Raw genomic sequence first — 17494 nt, 5'->3', positions numbered from 1 at the left:
AGGAATGAAGAGAGTGTTTCTGGGAGACTGTGAGGATTATTTCTGTTGAACAGTTTTCTAAATTATCTGGAAACAAGATTTGTGGTTGACATGTAGTTATTGGAAAGGAAAACACAAAATAGTATGAATCATTTAGCAAACTGACTTCATTCATCCAAGCCATAGATGAAGGGATACGTTTAGAGGCTGTATTTATGGAATGGTACCTTCAGGGTCTGGAGAAGCAAAGAACCTTGGATTTGGGGTAATAGTTCCAGACTAATGGTGCAGTAAAACTAATATTGCAAGGAGGAAAATATATTTATTTCATATGTGCAATTGCCACAGTGGATGCTGGTTTCCTCAAGCTTTACTTTAAAATGTCTTGTGTAAATTTTCTTCCCCCGCTTGCATACCTAACACTTTTCTTCAGTTTTGATTTAGGTAAAGGAGACACATAAATTAGTGTGCTCCCAGTGGTTTCCTAGTGTCTAATAAAGGAAAATCCCATTATTTTCTAATGCTTTTTTCCTCTGTCTGCCTTCTCTCACGTGCATGTTACAGAGAAAACACTGGACATGGTTATGTGATCCCTTGTCCTTTAACCTTCTGTCTATCAATGTTTTGCTTTCCATAGACACTTTCCTCCTGCTGTTGGTAACTCTGCATCATGCTGCTGGCTTGTCTTTGGTACTCTTGGTTCCTTGGTGTTATAAATGAAAAATTGCGAGTGAGCCAATTTTTAATAAAAATATGAAAGATAAGATTTATTTCGCGACCGTAGTAACAGTGCGATAGCCACCACCAAAAACGGACAGCGTATCACCCCCGGCCAGTGATGCGGGTGAACGTGGAACCTGTCTTCGCTAAGATCAGATTCTCCCCGTCCACACACACTGCTTCGATGACACAGTTCTTGTACTGTTTAATTTGCCCGCGGCTAGTAGTCCTTTGTCTCTTTCCAAGTTTCACATATTCAAGTTGGTTTCTTTTCTCTGTCCAAGCTGCACAAAAACCTCTGCCGAGAGCGGAATCACTGTCTTCCCGTGTTCCCGTAATCCAGGCATTCATGCCCAAGGTGCCAATGGCCCTCCAGATAGGCATCGCCCCGATTTCCCGGACCCGGGCATTCAGGGTTCGGGTGTTAATGGTCCCTTGATAGGCATCTTATCTGGTGCCCTCCTTTGGGCTAGGGTCGTTGGCCACTTCACCCTCCTTCTCATGTAAATGTCCATCTGCCGCGGGCTTGCAGTGTGTCTCCAGGCTGGATTTCTTAGCCTGAATGGAATGAGAGGAGAAGACCCCCTTCCCCTCTTCCCGTCCCCGGGTTATTTCATTTATAATATTTGATACACCATTTATTCCCATGAATTACTACCCGTATTTCTAACACTTGGCATGCTCCTAATGGTCCACACAGTAAGCCTTACAAGTATCTTCACCATACTTTTTCTGAACAACAAAAAGTAATGTGGTGACTCATCACATTGCACAAAAGCTGAAAAGTCTTATTTTTCCTCTGACCTGGGGTATTCCAGCATTGTCCTTTTGTTTTCCCACACTGTCTCCCCACTGCAGGGTGGCTGGTGCAGCTTGGGAAGTGCTATGGTGCCACAGAGAGAAGCCCTAAGCTGCAGGTGCTCCTGCTACCTCTCCCATGACCTGGGCAAGCAGCTCTCAGGGAAGCTGGCAAGCCTGGCTGTTGCCTCTGATGACTTCAGTCAATCACCGGCTTTTCGGGGCTGTGTCAGGGAGCGTGGTGACATCCAACCCTATCCATTGTCACTAGTGCTACCGAAAGGTGAATTACTGCTTACTGCCTACACTTGCCTAGACAAGAAGGAGATACTAACTTGGCACAACTGGTATTTTCAGGCCATCTATTATCATAAATATCAAATAGAATACAAAATCTGAAAAAACTGGGGTTAATAGGGAAAAGATAAGCACGTGTGGGCTGTTGCATGGGAGGGGATGAGAGTAGTAATGTAGAATTTGGGAGTAAAAAGAGGGGATATACAGGAAAACAAATGATGGAGTGGGGATTATTGTGCTGCTGAGCAGCTCCACGCTGGATCCCTCTGCCTCAGGAAAGCACAACCATGACAATCAGTTGTTTTTCACCCCTGAAGAGAAACCAGGGCCAAAGTTAACTGAGTTGTTGAACTCCGACATTCACTGCAAAAACATTTGCAAAGGGAAGCAATTATTTATTTTTATCCGTTTCTTGCAGAGGACTAAACAGGGTTGTTGTGGTTTTTTTTTCATTGGAAATGGATGATGCTGCTGTGCCTGTGTCTGTTGAAGCCCAGGAGAGCCCGGGAATCCCTGAGCTCCAGGACACTGCCTGGTTATCCGTGTTTATTCAGTCAAGCCAAGGACAAACACAGCACGGCGCAGCGGCTCCCAGGAATCCTTCGTTTTTATTCCGCAACTTGGTCGTACGACAAGAGGTTAGAAACAGCCGCCCACAGGGTTGTTTTCTTCGTTAGAAGTTCAACGCTCTCCCGGAGTTCCCGTTCCCTCAGCAACAGCCCCCAGCGGCCGCGCACGCGCTGTGCAGGCCCGGCCCGGCCCCGCCCAGTCCGGCGCACGCGCCGTCCACCCGCGCGCGACCCCGCCTTCCCCGTGCCGCGCCGCCCGGCCCCCGCCCCCCAGCGGCGCCGCATCGCGGCGGCCATTTTGTGCGGCTGCGGTCAGTGCGCGGGGCTCGGCGCGCCGCGGGCCCGGGCGGGTGGCTCCGTTAGCGGCGCCCGGCGGGCCGGGTGCGGCGGGGAGCTCTGCGGTCCTGTTGTCGGCGCGGGGCCCCGGCGTGTCCGGGTCCCGGGGGTGCTCAGTGGGGCGGCTGCGCCTTGCCCCGCCCCGGGGGACGAAGTGAGACAAACACTCCGCACTTCGCGGGGAGGAAGGTCCCCGGTGTCTGCGGTGCTGCCAACGCTCGTCGGAGTACCCTATAAACACATCAGCGGAGTTGCTGTTCAATAAAGTCTCTTCTGCTAATAAAAATCAGGCCCTCTAAAAAAACCCCAAAACAACCAAACAGCAACAACCTAGCAAACAAAATACCCTCCCCGCCAAGATCTGTAAACGAAAAAACAAGAACTTAAAGCCACTCTTCCCAGAAAATAAAAAAACGATTTAGCATCCAAATGAGCCCCTGAAATACGCAGTGTAAGTTTTCTTTCGAAAAAACTTAATGGCTCTGGCTTGACTCGCTCTTAAACTTGTTATTCTTAATGGTTTACTTCCCCACCTTGATCTGCTGGGGTTAGGCAGGCAGATCGGCTGGTTGTTTCCTCGGTGGATTCCTCTGGTTTAATCATTTGTGTTGTGTCCAGTGGATGCTGGATCTTTCTGTACAGCGGACAGGGTGTTGTGGAGTTTCTCCGGAGAACTCCCAGAGATGCAGTGCCAGCTCTATGCGGGAACACCTGTGCTCTAGCCGGTGCTTGTCTAGTTAATGTGTTCTTGCGTATTCCTTTGATTGGAAAGGTTATTTTTGCCTACAGAAGGCATGGATGGTTTTCTTTAAAGTTGAGAGGTATGACGTTGGAAAAGTAGATGGTATTTCGTGAAGAAGTTAAATATAGCAGAGTGGAGTTTTGTACCTATTCTGAATGCTGTTTGTGTTGTCTTAGTCCACTGCAGCTCTTCAGCTTGTTTTCAGTGTTGTGAAGAGGAATGTGGTTGCTATACTGGAAATCCATCTAATGATTTAGATTTTTCTTCCAAATGGGAAGTTCCTTGTGCATGAAAGATTTATCTGCTGCTTGAAGCAGGTGTGGTTTTGCATGGAACAGTTTTTCAGGTGATTGCATTTCTTTCTTTCTTTGTAAACTGCTGGTTGACACTGCTGTACATGAAAGTATATAGTTGAGTCCTTCTAATATCGGATTGCATGTTTCTCTTAAAGGTCTAATAAACAAAAGTCTTATTTTTCTAAATGCGTTTGCCATTTTAATGTAAGTGTAGTTTTATCTTTCTCACTTGTAAGTCTGCCATTAATGTCCTGGAAGATATGCAAATAGTTATGTTTAATTCTCTCTGTTAGGGAGTTTGTGAAGGGTTTGTTAGTACTTCTTTCTCTAAGTTCACTTCGGTAATGATGCTTGTAACTGAAACCAGCTTGTTGGGATTGTGTGAGAAGGAGGCAGTTATCTGTTCTTAGTGGGATTCTTTCCTCAGTGGCTTTCCAGAGAATCACGGTTTTAGTGTGAGGTGGTCTGCCAAGTAATTAAAGAGCAAAGGTTTTTTCCATCCTATCTTTAAATACAAAATACTTGTGCTGCCACTTAAAATGCTTGGCTTTTTTGTTGAGTTGTAAACCTGGGAAGATAAATTTATATACGAGAATGAAAAAAATGGGCATTTCATGAGGATTTGGGTAATGAAATGGCAGACTACAAATGAAACTAGAGTATCTTCTGGGAGTTCTTGCTGTGTGCTCTGTGGAGTTGACTGCGTAGACATAGCTGTGAAATGTCAGTTTTACCCAGCTAGTGTGACTTGAAGAATTCTGCAGATGCAGCTATGGGGTAGTTTTCTTAGACATGGCTTACTCTACCTTACTTTGTTCAAGTAAATAGATGCACAGTTGGAGGAAGGAATAGCGCTATTGATGAAGCAAGGTTTGGTAAAATGCAGGGCTTTCAAGTATTTAACTCTTGTTCTTTGCCTTTCAAAGATATTTTTTCCACCTGTTGGTGATGGGAAATTTGAAAGACTCTTTAAGTGCTTTCTGGCTCTTTCTGTATTCTTTGTGGAAGGCATATTTATGTCTTGAAACCATACAAAAGCTCTACAATGCAACTGCCAGTAAGTCATATAGAAATAATGTATAGAAAATGTACTCTTATGATTCTTTTATGTTGCAGTGCCTTGTGGTGGTTGCAGGTTTGAAATTCTGTGTATACAGTTCTTTGTGGACTGTTACTGCTGTTGTGTTGCCTGCATTGATTTTTGCCTCCATTTATTCTCTATTGCAGTCTAAAAGTTGGTTTTAATTGGTTGCCCACAGGATTGGCTTGGCTTCTGCTACTTGTTAAGAAAAAAACATCTGTCTTTGCAGGTAAGAGCTTTTGAATTGAAGACTTCTTTATATTCATGTTGAGTATATCCTAAGAAACACCTGAAGCTTTTGGAATCTGTAAATTTGTATCAAAAGACTTGAGTCAAATGATCTGTAGCTTGTCTACTCACCACCGGTGATGGTGGTTTTGGCAATGTTTTTCTTGTAAACAGAATTTTCTGCCAAACTAATGTTTTGTTGTTTCATCAGTATGCGGTAGTGTGGAGCACTCTCCTGTTTATTTCGCACTGCTGGAAAATGCAGTTACTTTGCTGCAAGCCATAGGTCTGTGTGTTTGTAACTGTTGGAGTGTAGAAGTGTACATCAGTTGGTTCTGCTTAGGTTTCGCAGTACTTAAAGGGGTCAGATAGTTTTGAATTGGCTCTAGGATGATTATGACAGGTTGATTTTAGCCTTAAGTAAAAGACAAAGCCGTAGTTGGCAATTTTAACTTTTGTGAGACAGTCTCATACTTAAAATTCCTCTTACAGTACCAGTATTCCTGCAGTTCTTAGTCTTCATTCAAGAATTGCCAAATATGTTTGTGTGTGCGCGTATGTGTATCATGTGGGTATTGTACTGTAATACTCCACAGGGGCTAGGATGAATCTTCTGAACTTTTCTATTGCAAAATCCATACATCTTAAAAGGCTAATCTGGAGTGCTTATGAATTTATATGTATGACCCAAATTATTACTGTTTTACTAAGGAGCACATTGATGAGATAAATAGTATTGTCATCTTTTACACCTTTTTTTTCCAGTGCAACATCAACATTTTAAAAGATATTACTGTCAAGACATGTTAAAATTCATCAAATGAGTTGAATCAGGTTGGTTGTCAGCAGCCTGTAAATCTCCAGCTTTGATCACAGCTTGCTAATGGGGATGGATTGTCCATAGTACACCTCTAGGATGTTGTCTTTCCACAAAATGGCAGTAAATCCCACTTTTGCCTTGAAGTACCTTTTTGTACTAGGAAAAAAGCAGGCAGCCTGAGAACTGACAGCCCAACAAAAAGCTTTCAGTGCCTGCTGAACTGATGTGCGGCCTGTTTTGTGTCTGAAGTTAATATTGCCTCTGCATGTGCTGGTCTTTGCAAGTGAACAGTGAAATATCTGAGCAGGCTTTGCATTTTCATTACTTGGAAAATTTGAGCAAGTGGGTTATTGTCTTCTAAGTGCATTTCGGAAAAAATATGGTTTGTGAGTGTTCAGAACTTTAAAATTTGGCCCTTTGGTCCTTGAGATTTTTCTGTAAATAACACAACTGATGCTACTACTTTGTCTAAGTATCAACATTTTGAAAAAATGAAGCAGCTGTGTTACATGTTCCTTTTAAAAAATATTTGATTAGTCAAGTCCCTAAAATTATTTTTATTGAGACCATGGTATTGTCAGCTCTTGCTTAATATTAAGCAAGCATTTGCTTAATACTCTGCATGGAATTAAGTACACTGAAGTCATTGCAGATAGGTTTTTTAGTAACTATATGCCTAAGTGGCTCTTTAGATTTTTTTGTCAATAGTGATTAAGTGGATCTGAATAGAGTACTTAGTAACAAGACTTCAAGTACTCTCAGAATTTATTATGAAGTTTTTATTATTGAATTTAATGCAAAACTGAAAGATTTGCATTATCCCAGAAGTTATCTAAATGTTCATATGTTTAAACTCTTCTGTGACTTCATCTGTTGGTTTGTCCTCTGGGCTGAAATAATTTATAAATGCAGTTGTTCTGGTAAAGAATGTAAGGTGTTCCAAACCAGCAGACTTTAGTACAAGGTCTTCCCACACCTTCCCAAGTTGCCTTTGTTCAACCAATGGCTATATCAGATTGTCATCCCTTTTGCATTAAGGAAATAGCTAAAAGTAATCTCCCACTTAACATAAGACGCTTCAAATATCTCTAACTTCTGATACATAAAAATTTCTGAAACTAATTTCTGTGTATAATAGGTAGTAGAAGAAATCTAAACCTCCTGGCAAGATTTGCTTTTAGTAGTATTCCAGTTTTGAAATAATAGGTGCCAAGCCAGGGATACTTTTATGCTGCTTGCTTGCCTCAGGATCATCTAATTCAGAAGCTATCCTGTAGCACAACATAAACCTTGGGTTTACAATACTCTTTAATATAGTTTCTTTAAAGGTGGCAGAATTTTCATTTTAACTTCAATTTCAGAGATTCTCATCAATGCTAGGCAAATTTAAAATAAAACAATTACTATAAAACACTGTTTTTTAAAACAGTGCAAAAAGTCTTAGATATGTTTTCAGATGTTTTAGATAGCATAGGTCGTCCTTACTTTGACTTGTGTTTTTTTGTCCTCGTGGGCAAGTTATTTTGTTGTTGGAAAATGATCAGGCAATGAATTTTATTTTCAGATTAAATGTAATTTCTCTGTAAGAGCTAAAGCCAAGGATGTTGCTTCTGTTGCCTCAATATGGAGATGAGAAAGTTGCTTTCAAAAAAAATTGTCCCCAAAGCTTAGTACAATATAAGCGTTAGTATAGTATCAGCCTTTCTGTTGCTGTCTTTCCTTGGTGGAATAGGGGTTTTCTTAGTGGTGTTTTTTCTTTTTTTAAAAATCTTCTTATGTTAGAACTGCAAGTTCTAGTCTCTCTTTCAGGATGGTGCAGTAAGGAATCCAATATTCATGCACAGTGACTAGAACCGCAGAGCTGACTTTGTGCAGATGGGCTTGTTTGCTGTTTCCTTGAGGGACAAGGTCCTCCACACTTTTCTGGTGTCTGGTGATGGTCGTGGGGCAATGCCCTGTTATACCCGAGGATGTTGCTTGAGTTCATTAGTGTGTTGAAGGAGTTACCTCTGGTGTGTTGGTCAACAGAACAAAATACTTAAGGACTCATTTTAGTAGTCTGAGGTTCCGTTACACAAACAAAAGAACTGTTGCTTCTTCACCTGTAGAAGAATTGTTACTTTTGTTTTCATTGAGTACTGGATTCAGCCTTACCTGATTAAATTGTGGCTTTACCTAGTCATTCAAGCCTTGTCTTCTCGGAAGTGTTTGGATGACCTGGACAAGCAAATGGAGCCAACTTAGAGATTTGACTGTATGTTGGGATAAAGCTGAGTTGCTGGGAGATGGTTTTTGATTGTGGTTGGTCAGAGCTTTGGTAATGGCCAGGAGCCTTTGATGCATAGCTTTGTGGCATTGCATTGAGGCATCTGGTTGGACTTGCTCTTTAAGGTCTTTTCCAGCCTAAACAGTTCTGTGATTCTGTGATCTGGTTCATCCTTGATTTCAAATGCTGAGTTAACACTGCTGGTATGTGACTTAGAGAGCCTTGGAGATCTTCCATACTGATAGTGAACTGGCTTGTACTTAGGAAGTCAAGAAATTTCAGAGATTAAGTGGCTCAAGTGAAGCATGGTGCTGTTACTGATGGTTTAGGATGGGAGACTGGCTTCTGAGATGTTGAATCGTGCTAATATTGTATAATATCATGCTTTCAGCCTTTGCTGAAGGTTTGCATAAGGGACAAGTATCTAGTTTCCTCTTCAACTTTTGATATGAACTCAGACTTCTGAGGTCACAAGATAACTGTTCAGATCTAGCTGTTCAGAATTACCTTAAGCATCTGCTAATGCCAGCTGTGGAGATAAAATTAATTTACTTACATCTGAGATGTAAGGGGTCATGCTAGGCAGAATATCTGCAACTTTTAAAGAATACTTTGTTTTTGAAAATTGTAAAGGTCATACATCTATCTAGATATGCATAGGTGTTAATTTAGGTGAGGTCTCTATTGTCACAAAATATCTGGGGCTAGTTTATAGTAGCAAGCTTCAGGTCATCTGGACCTCTTGTTTTTGCTAAGGGAAAAAGCATCAGGTCAGTATAATATACATGCTCCCTGTCAGGATGTCTTGTGAGTCTCACAGTTGCTAGTTGTCCGTAATCGGTTTTTGTTCTTTACCCACTGTTATATTTCTAGTTGTTTTCACCTGGCAGGAGGTAAAATCCTTCCCCAAATTAAAGGGAAGTGTTTGTTTCCCATAGCTGTACAGAATTTTTCAGCCATATTGTCAGGTACAGTGGATACCATATCAGGGTATGGTAAATTAATTTTGTTTTGTCTGGCGAAAATACTCCTTTTGCTTACATTCCATTAATTATTGAACTACTGATGTAATAGTTCTGATTTTTGATGTTCCTTTGTTTTTTTTTAACTGACGCTTGTGGGTCTTAGTATAACAGCTATTTTGGAATGTCTAGTGCAAAATGTGTACTGATTGTGTTGGTAAATGTTTAATACTTCAGTCTGTATGAAGTAAACAAACATGAATAAGGAACTTGGAATATAAACACACTTAATCTTTGCAAGATGTTATTAGGTGTATATAAACAAATATAGTAGATGGTGTCTGTAGGTGATTGCATGGTGTCACGAACAGTAGTCTGACATAGCCGTTGCCTTTTCTCATCTGCAGGTGTGTGTTGTTTCAGCGCAGCATGGCTGTGGTCATCCGCTTGCAAGGTCTCCCGATTGTGGCGGGGACCATGGACATTCGCCACTTCTTCTCTGGATTGACCATTCCTGATGGGGGCGTGCATATTGTAGGGGGTGAACTGGGTGAGGCTTTCATCGTTTTTGCCACTGATGAAGATGCAAGGCTTGGTATGATGCGCACAGGTGGTACAATTAAAGGGTCAAAAGTAACGTTGTTGCTGAGCAGTAAAACTGAAATGCAGAACATGATTGAGCTCAGTCGTAGGCGTTTTGAAACTGCCAATCTAGATATGCCACCAGCAAATGCTAGCAGGTCGGGACCACCACCTAGTTCTGGAATGAGTGGAAGGGTTAACTTACCTACTACTGTACCTAACTTTAATAATCCTTCTCCTAGTGTAGTAACTGCTTCTACTACAGTGCATGAAAGCAATAAAAACATATCCACATTTTCTACTGCCAGTATTGGCACCGCACCTCCAAATCTTGGGAGTACCTTTGGTAGTCCAACATTTAGCTCATCTATACCTAGCACAGCATCCCCAATGAACACAGTACCTCCTCCACCAATCCCTCCTATCCCAGCTATGCCGTCTTTGCCACCAATGCCTTCTATTCCCCCTATACCTGTTCCACCTCCTGTACCCACACTGCCTCCTGTTCCTCCAGTTCCTCCAATACCCCCTGTGCCCCCTGTACCTCCAATGACGCCTCTGCCTCCCATATCAGGAATGCCTCCTATGAATCCTCCACCTGTAGCACCCTTACCCACTGGAATGAATGGGTCTGGAGCAGCAGTGAATATGAACAGCGGCTTGAATCCATTGTTTATTGGTCCCATGAATCCTGTAAATCCTATCCAGATGAATTCTCAAGGTAGTGTCAAGCCAATTCCAATCAATCCAGATGATTTGTATGTCAGCGTTCATGGAATGCCCTTTACTGCAACAGAATCTGATGTGAAAGACTTTTTCCTTGGGCTCCGTGTGGATGCAGTCCATATGCTGAAGGATCATGTAGGTCGAAATAATGGAAATGGACTAGTTAAGTTTTTTTCTCCTCAAGATACATTTGAAGCACTGAAGCGAAACAGAATGCTGATGATTCAGCGCTATGTTGAAGTTAGCCCTGCAACAGAGAGACAGTGGGTAGCTGCTGGAGGCCACATAACTTTCAAGCAAACCATGGGTCCCTCTGGGCAGGCACATCCTCCTCCTCAGGCTCATCCTAGGTCCAAATCTCCCACTGGACAGAAAAGGTCACGGTCAAGATCTCCCCATGAGCACGGTTTCTGTGTTTATTTGAAAGGTCTTCCCTTTGAATCTGAGAACAAACATGTGATAGATTTTTTTAAAAAGCTGGATATAGTTGAGGACAGCATTTATATAGCTTATGGACCCAATGGAAAGGCAATTGGAGAGGGTTTTGTTGAGTTTAGGAATGAAGCTGATTATAAAGCAGCTTTGTGTCATCATAAGCAGTACATAGGGAATCGCTTCATTCAGGTACATCCAATTACTAAAAAGGCAATGCTAGAAAAGATAGATATGATTCGTAAAAGATTGCAGAACTTCAGCTATGACCAGAGAGAAATTCTGATGAATGCTGAGGGAGAATCAGGCTTGCCAAAACTGTGTGCACATATATCTAATATTCCATACAATATAACAAAAATTGAAATACTTCAGTTTCTAGAGGGACTGGCAGTAGAAGAAAACTCTGTACAAATTCTTCTTGATAATAATGGGCAAGGTTTAGGACAAGCACTGGTTCAGTTTAAAGCTGAAGATGATGCTCGTAAGGCAGAACGCTTGCACCGTAAAAAACTGAATGGAAGAGATGTTAATTTGCGTTTGATAACTGTAGAAGAAATGAGAGATATTGAGAGAAACCCAGCTTCTCAAGGAAAAAAGATCCTGAAAATACCGATCCAGGGAAATGCAGCTGTGCCAGGAGCACAGGGCCCTGGTGGGGATGAGCATGCCTTCTTGGGGGGAAATGCTAAAGAACCAAATAATGGTCCTCCGTTTAATTTCCCTGGTAACTTCAGTGGGTCTGGCACATTTGGTCCCCCTTTACCGCCACCTGGAATAGGTGGTTTTCCTGATTCTAGACCAGGAATACCCACAGTTGCAGCTAGTGGTTTACCTGGTGCAAGTATTGAAGTACCAGGTTTTGCAGGTGGTCCTGCTAATTTGAGTGGACCAGCGGGTTTTGCAGGGGGCCCTCAGACATTTGGTAATGGTCCTGGTAATTTAAGTGGGCCCCCTGCCTTTGGTGCTGGTCCTCCAGCAATTGCTAGTGGTCTTGGACATTTAAGTGGACCTCCAGGGTTTGGACCCGGACCAGGAAACATACATATTGGTGGACCCCCAGGTTTTGGAACAGGGTCTGGGAAGCCAGGGCCAACTGTCATTAAAGTGCAGAATATGCCCTTTACCGTTTCGGTGGATGAAATTTTGGATTTCTTTTATGGTTACCAAGTGATCCCTGGTTCAGTGTGCTTAAAATACAATGAAAAAGGCATGCCCACCGGAGAAGCAATGGTTGCATTTGAGTCTCGTGATGAAGCTATGGCAGCTGTTGTTGATTTAAATGACAGGCCTATAGGTTCCAGAAAAGTAAAACTTGTATTAGGGTAGCTGTTCATCAAGTAGTTGTAGAATAGATATTCATAGTGCTGTGACAAATGCATCTGGATTGGTTTTTATAGTATTTCCAGGATAGAACCTGTGGATTGTTTAAATTGTAAAACAGATGGGTTTTGATAAGACAGAGCACTGGGTTAGCCATTACATGAGAAACACTGCCAGGAGAGAGGTGTGGTGGATTTTCCTCGTACAAATAATGTGGAGAAGCTGGACAGATTCTTATTCGTCATAAAAGTTTGGTAAACTCTTCTGGACACAGTGCTTCTTGAGAAACTGAGATTGGTTTGACATAGTTCTGGATAAGGGAAATAGATGAAGTCAGTGAAGCTCTTCAGTGGTGTTCTTGTAAGCCATTGTAAATTAGATAGCTCTTTTTAGATTTGGTTAAAAGCTGGCTGAATTTGCTTTGTTCACAGGTCAAAGCTTTGTTTAAGGTCCTGATTTTATTCTGCAACTGAATGAATTCTCAGTGTACACAGATTAATTGTTTTGTGTATGTATCTTTATTTTTTCCAAAATTCTCACTGTATGAACAGTTGAATTATGCCCTTTGCTGATGTGTCTACCAAACTAATTCCTATGAGTATGAGCAGAATCTTTCTGTAAAATTCAAGCTGTTCTGTGTGGTATAACCTTTAGTTATTTATATATTGCAATTATAACTGTGCAGAATAAGACTTTTGCCACAAGTATAGCTAACCTCAAACATTAATCATATGAGTTTTATAGTACATTTAAAATGTTTTCAGTTGAAAAGAATCATTATTGTTTAAGTAGCTTGATTTGTTAGGATTACACAAATCAGTTGAGAAAGGATCTTTGACACTAGTTGGATATTGGTGTTTCTCACATGTCTCTTGAACTCCTCACATAGAGTCTCTGCTAAGAGAACCAAAGTGGTGATTATTAGTAGAAGATTGGAGTCCAGATAAAGTTTTAAATTAGGTTATAATGGAAGAAACTTCTATCTTCAGCAACTCTGTTGTGAATTACTGCTGTGGGTGAATTCAGAGATAAAATTTATTTTTCTCCAAAACGTGAAAGTACTGAGTTTACTATATATTTTTGCAATAAAGTTGTGCTGTTGTATTGAAAGTCTGTAAAGAGTTGCCATTTTCTTTGTTGTGCAATGAAACCTTCCATGGAAAAACAGAGAAAAATGGAAAGGAAGTAATTACACAAGTGAAAAGTAGAATTTTTTTGGTTCATCCTTGCTTGGCTTATGATAAATTTTAAGACTTGGGCATTGCCTGAAAAAAATCCTGCTATTCCCTGCAAATCATTGTACTTAAACATAGTAAACTTCAAACTGTTTTGGGGTTTTTTTTTGACCAAGAAAACCAGTGCTTTTTGGTGTTGCATACCATGGAACACTGAAGTGTATGGGCAGGCAAAATTGAGAGGTGCAAGTGGCAACAGTTTTATTCATGTGGTGTGTAGGAGAGATTTGCAAACCTGTGCAGCGCTGCGTCCTGAGAGGATTTCACAGTACAGGAATCTGTGGAAGGATTGTATAAAGGTGTACTTCAATAAAGAGGCGGTTGCATTACACAGATGCTTCTGTAATTCATTAGCATAATTTTGTTTTGACAGTTTACTAGGTGGTCCCAACTTTGGAAAAGTCATGTGATTTGTATATACTGTTTAAAATTAAGCCTCCTGTTAATAAAACTGTCTGTCTCTGAAGCTTCATGTTATGCATTTCAACAGTCTTTGGGAGTAATGTTTCAACAGCAGATCTTTGTTTCTTTCTTTTTTTTTTCCCGACAGTCTGAAAGTACTCTTCCTGATGTCAGAAAGATGTGTGTGATTAGGAGTCAAGTCAGTTTATTTTAAAATTTTGCTCTTTGTTTTTTAAGCAACTTTTATTAAAGTTTCATACTATATTGGAGTTTTTTTGGGTGCTTGTTTCTTCATGTTTCACATTAGAATAAAATTACTGAAAAGGAAAACTTGGCTTCATTGTTCACAGAATTGATTTAAGATGTTAGTGTGTGTTGACTCACCAAACTGGTGATTACTGCTTTTTCAAGTTCAAGTGCATCACAACAATGCTTGCCTTGTTGTGAAATGTAATTAAACTACAGGTGTCTGGAATTAGATACACAGTTCTGTGTTACTGTCTTTTGATTTCACATTGTGATCCTCTTGGTAATGGATCCAAGGCTTCTAGTGTTTGGGTTAGACACAGCATATGCTGTGAAACATGCTTGTGTGCCTGTTCCTTTGGACTTGCTAAAAGTGCAGGTTTGTTTTGGAAAGCTTTTTTCTGATTCTTGATTTTTTGGTATGATCTAAAGATGTTTCAATGCTTATCTGAAAAAAAGCACAAACCAGAAAGCCGTGGGGATTGGGAATGTTGACTTGGATGGAATGTTTAAATGGAGGATTTGGGGTGGGGCATGGGCTCTTCGTTTTGCCAAGCAGTTGATTCTCCTTTTAGCATAAATTAGTTAGTAAAAAACCCCTCTACCTTAAGAGTAGGCTCATGGAAAAAAAATAGGAAGTCATAGCATGCTTAGGTTTTCTGTATGTATAAGAAACAGTACATGAACTCAAATAGTTACAGTTGATCCTTTAAAACAAACAAAAGTTCATTATCAAGGGTCAATACAAACTGCTTACTATAACAATGTGGTTTCATGTTAGAAGTAGCCTTAAACTGCATGTTATGCTAAATTATGAGCAATACCTGTAGACTACATGTCTAGAGTTCATAAAATTGCTTCCTTAGCACTTGTCTATATTCATTAACAACCTTAAAAACGGGGTAGGACCTCTGAGGTCCCATCTCCAATGTAGAAGGTACGAAACTGCCGTTGGATGTAACACCCCAAGCTGATTATGCTAGTGAGAGGTAGCAATAGAATCAGCTGATGGATGCTGCTCAAGTCCCCAGTTTTGACCTTGATGCCTTGAGTGTCAGGAAGTTAACATCCTTGATGTCCCAATTTCTCCAAATAATGGCAAGAAGGTACTTGTGTTTATATAACTGGCTAAGTTGATGTTTTTAGCAGTTCCTTATGTGTGTCTAAGTACTACTGCTGAAAAAAAAAGCTGTGAAAGAAACATTTTACCACATGATTTGTTTTATGTATGGGTTTTTTCCCACCCTAAATAGAAATGAATGCAATTGGTCAATGATAAAATTGTAACTTACATGAAAGAACTTCAGTGATTGGTTGACAGTGTGACTTAGTATTACCGAATTTCAAGCAGTTTCCCATTAATGTCACAGTCAGATTTTGTTTGCATTCTGTAATATCAGCATTAAAACCAGTTCTTTACCAATGAATTGTTGCTATGGTCTGAATGTAGTTTTATGAGATGTTTGAGGCTTGGTAGATTTAAAGAAACCTGAAGGATGCTTTATTTTAAGTAGTATTCCTTTCATAGCATTTAGTATTTTCCTTGAGTGTCTGTGCTCTGAATTTGTGTTGAGTGGAGAGAAAGATCTATGCAAAAATGAAGACTGTAGTTGTGTAGCAGATGACATTGAAGGTCTGCCTTTTAAAAATATATGTGCTGCTGAGTTCCACATTGCTCATGCTGTCCCTAAAGTCATTGCCTATACTTGGTGAAATCGGCAGCTCGTTTTGCTGCGAGAATTTTGGAGTGCTGAAGACTGTAGACTCTGCAAAAGAGTGTGTTTCCAGTTTCTAGGCACACCAGTGCTGCGTTAAATGTAAATAATGACTGTGATTTCTTTATTTTCTTTCTCCTTAGTCTTCTGCTGTGGTGATTCCTAAGTTGCTGCTTCTTGTGGCAAGTGCTGTTGGCCCTCAGCAGGTTGTTCAGCAGCACTGAACTGTGTTGGCCCTCTGATCTACAAAACTGAAACCACTGTGTATTATGGACCATTTAAAACCTCTGGTTGGCCAATGGATCACTGTTTGAGAGCAGTTGGTTTAGGTTCATTATTCAGATACATGGATTAGACCCTGAAACAAAGGATTGCAGTTGTTCAGTATAGACTCTAGTGGAAGAAAACTGGTTGTTATGTTTGCTAATTGGTTGGAAAGAAGCAGTTTTGAAACTGGACGTGTTAAGAAACATTTAGTTGGAGTTCAGGGAAATACACAAATTAGTTTTATGTCAGTTTTCTGCTTTAGATGTGCATGTCTTTGAAAAGCAAATGAGATGCTAAATTCTGTTGCTGTAAGGTTTTTCATAAACTCTGCTTTGGCCTGGAGGCAGAGTTGCCAAATACATTTGGTTGTCTTTGCTCTTTTCCACGTTTGCTGATGCTCCTTGCTGCTCTGTGGCTGTATTTTTTTTTTCCATGGATTTGGAAAACTGAGCTGTAGTTTGTGTGCAGAGGGAGAGGAAGGGAAGCTGTTTAATGCTTCTGCAGGAAGAGTAACTTCAAAGTGTTCTCTTCCTATCTGTTTTTTTGCAATGAGAATGTGATTGCAGTACAAAGATTTGTTTTTTCCACAGTCTGGATTTCCCATGAAATGAAAACCTGTTGGTTGGTAGTATGCACATTGATTTGTGGCTGTGTACTGAAATCCACCTCTCTTTCCCTATCTCATGATCTCAGGTAGGTCTAACTGTGGCTAGTTTTCTATACAGATGACATTAGTAGTTTTCTTGGAGCTTTGTTACTAAGTGGAATGTTTGGGTGTTGTTTGTGCAAGGAGTGTTTCCCACCTCCCTGACCTGGATGCTTTTCACTCCTGGCTATGAACACCAAAAGGAAAAAAAAGCAGCCCTAAAAGTGTTACTTTTTGGTAGCTCCAGCCTGAACGTGGGTGTTGGATGGTTTGGCTGTGACTCCTTTCACTTGCTGGTATTCACTTCTGTGCAGATTCCTTTGTTATCATTCTGGGTTTGTGTATACACAGCGTGGCAGCTTCAGAGAGAATTAGCCAGATGAGTTCTACCTGAGTTCCTTTACTGCTTCTGCAGAGGCAAGGCTTACTCCTTTGTGGCTATCTTTCTTGTGTGTTCTCGTGTCTACAGCCTGAAATTCAAATGGTCTTACTAGTTGCTTCCCAAATACCTTAGGTAAGCTTTCAGAAACAGGGAGTGTGTTTTCTTTCAGCATGAGTCTAAGTTCCACAAAATCAGTTTGTAACTCTGTATTTGCTATTCTCGCCAGCTTCACCATTTTCCTCAACTTTTGAGTTCTTTTGATGTGAATTACCAGTGAATTAGACCTGGTTGATCATAGTCAGGAAAGACTTTGGGGCCTGGAGTGGGGATTGCCCTTATGGTACACAGGAGTGTTAATCTAATTTCCCTGTGAAGTTTAAAACGAAAAAGTAAGGACTTTTAAGACTTGCACGGGGAAAATAGGAATTAATCCTGCCTAAAACT

The 17494-nt window shown here is 40.8% G+C and overlaps 2 protein-coding genes across 4 annotated transcripts in view; both read left to right on the top strand.

Moving 5' to 3' along the window:
- The first annotated feature begins 3064 nt into the window (after nt 1–3064).
- Nucleotides 3065–14124, top strand: RBM12 (RNA binding motif protein 12). Of its 3 annotated transcripts, none has more exons than XM_041490493.1 (3): nt 3065–3150; nt 4997–5047; nt 9502–14124. In XM_041490493.1, the coding sequence occupies exon 3, from the start codon at nt 9524–9526 to the stop codon at nt 12161–12163; it is 2640 nt and encodes an 879-aa protein (XP_041346427.1). In that variant the 5' UTR covers nt 3065–3150; nt 4997–5047; nt 9502–9523; the 3' UTR covers nt 12164–14124. The 3 variants fall into 3 exon arrangements, with proteins under 3 accessions (XP_041346427.1, XP_041346428.1, XP_041346426.1); XM_041490494.1 differs by lacking the exon at nt 3065–3150 and adding an exon at nt 5812–5880 and having other exon boundaries at nt 4965–5047; XM_041490492.1 differs by lacking the exon at nt 3065–3150 and having other exon boundaries at nt 4965–5047.
- CPNE1 (copine 1) overlaps nt 4971–17494 on the top strand; it is a 44147-nt gene continuing 31623 nt past the window's right edge. Inside the window, 1 exon segment of the mRNA XM_041490495.1 lies at nt 4971–5047. The gene's annotated coding sequence lies outside the window, so the exon portion shown is untranslated.

This window comes from Pyrgilauda ruficollis, unplaced genomic scaffold (genome assembly GCF_017590135.1).
Source record: "Pyrgilauda ruficollis isolate IOZ18807 unplaced genomic scaffold, ASM1759013v1 scaffold123, whole genome shotgun sequence".
Lineage (NCBI taxonomy): Eukaryota > Metazoa > Chordata > Aves > Passeriformes > Passeridae > Pyrgilauda > Pyrgilauda ruficollis.
This window is presented reverse-complemented; position numbering and strand designations above follow the sequence as displayed.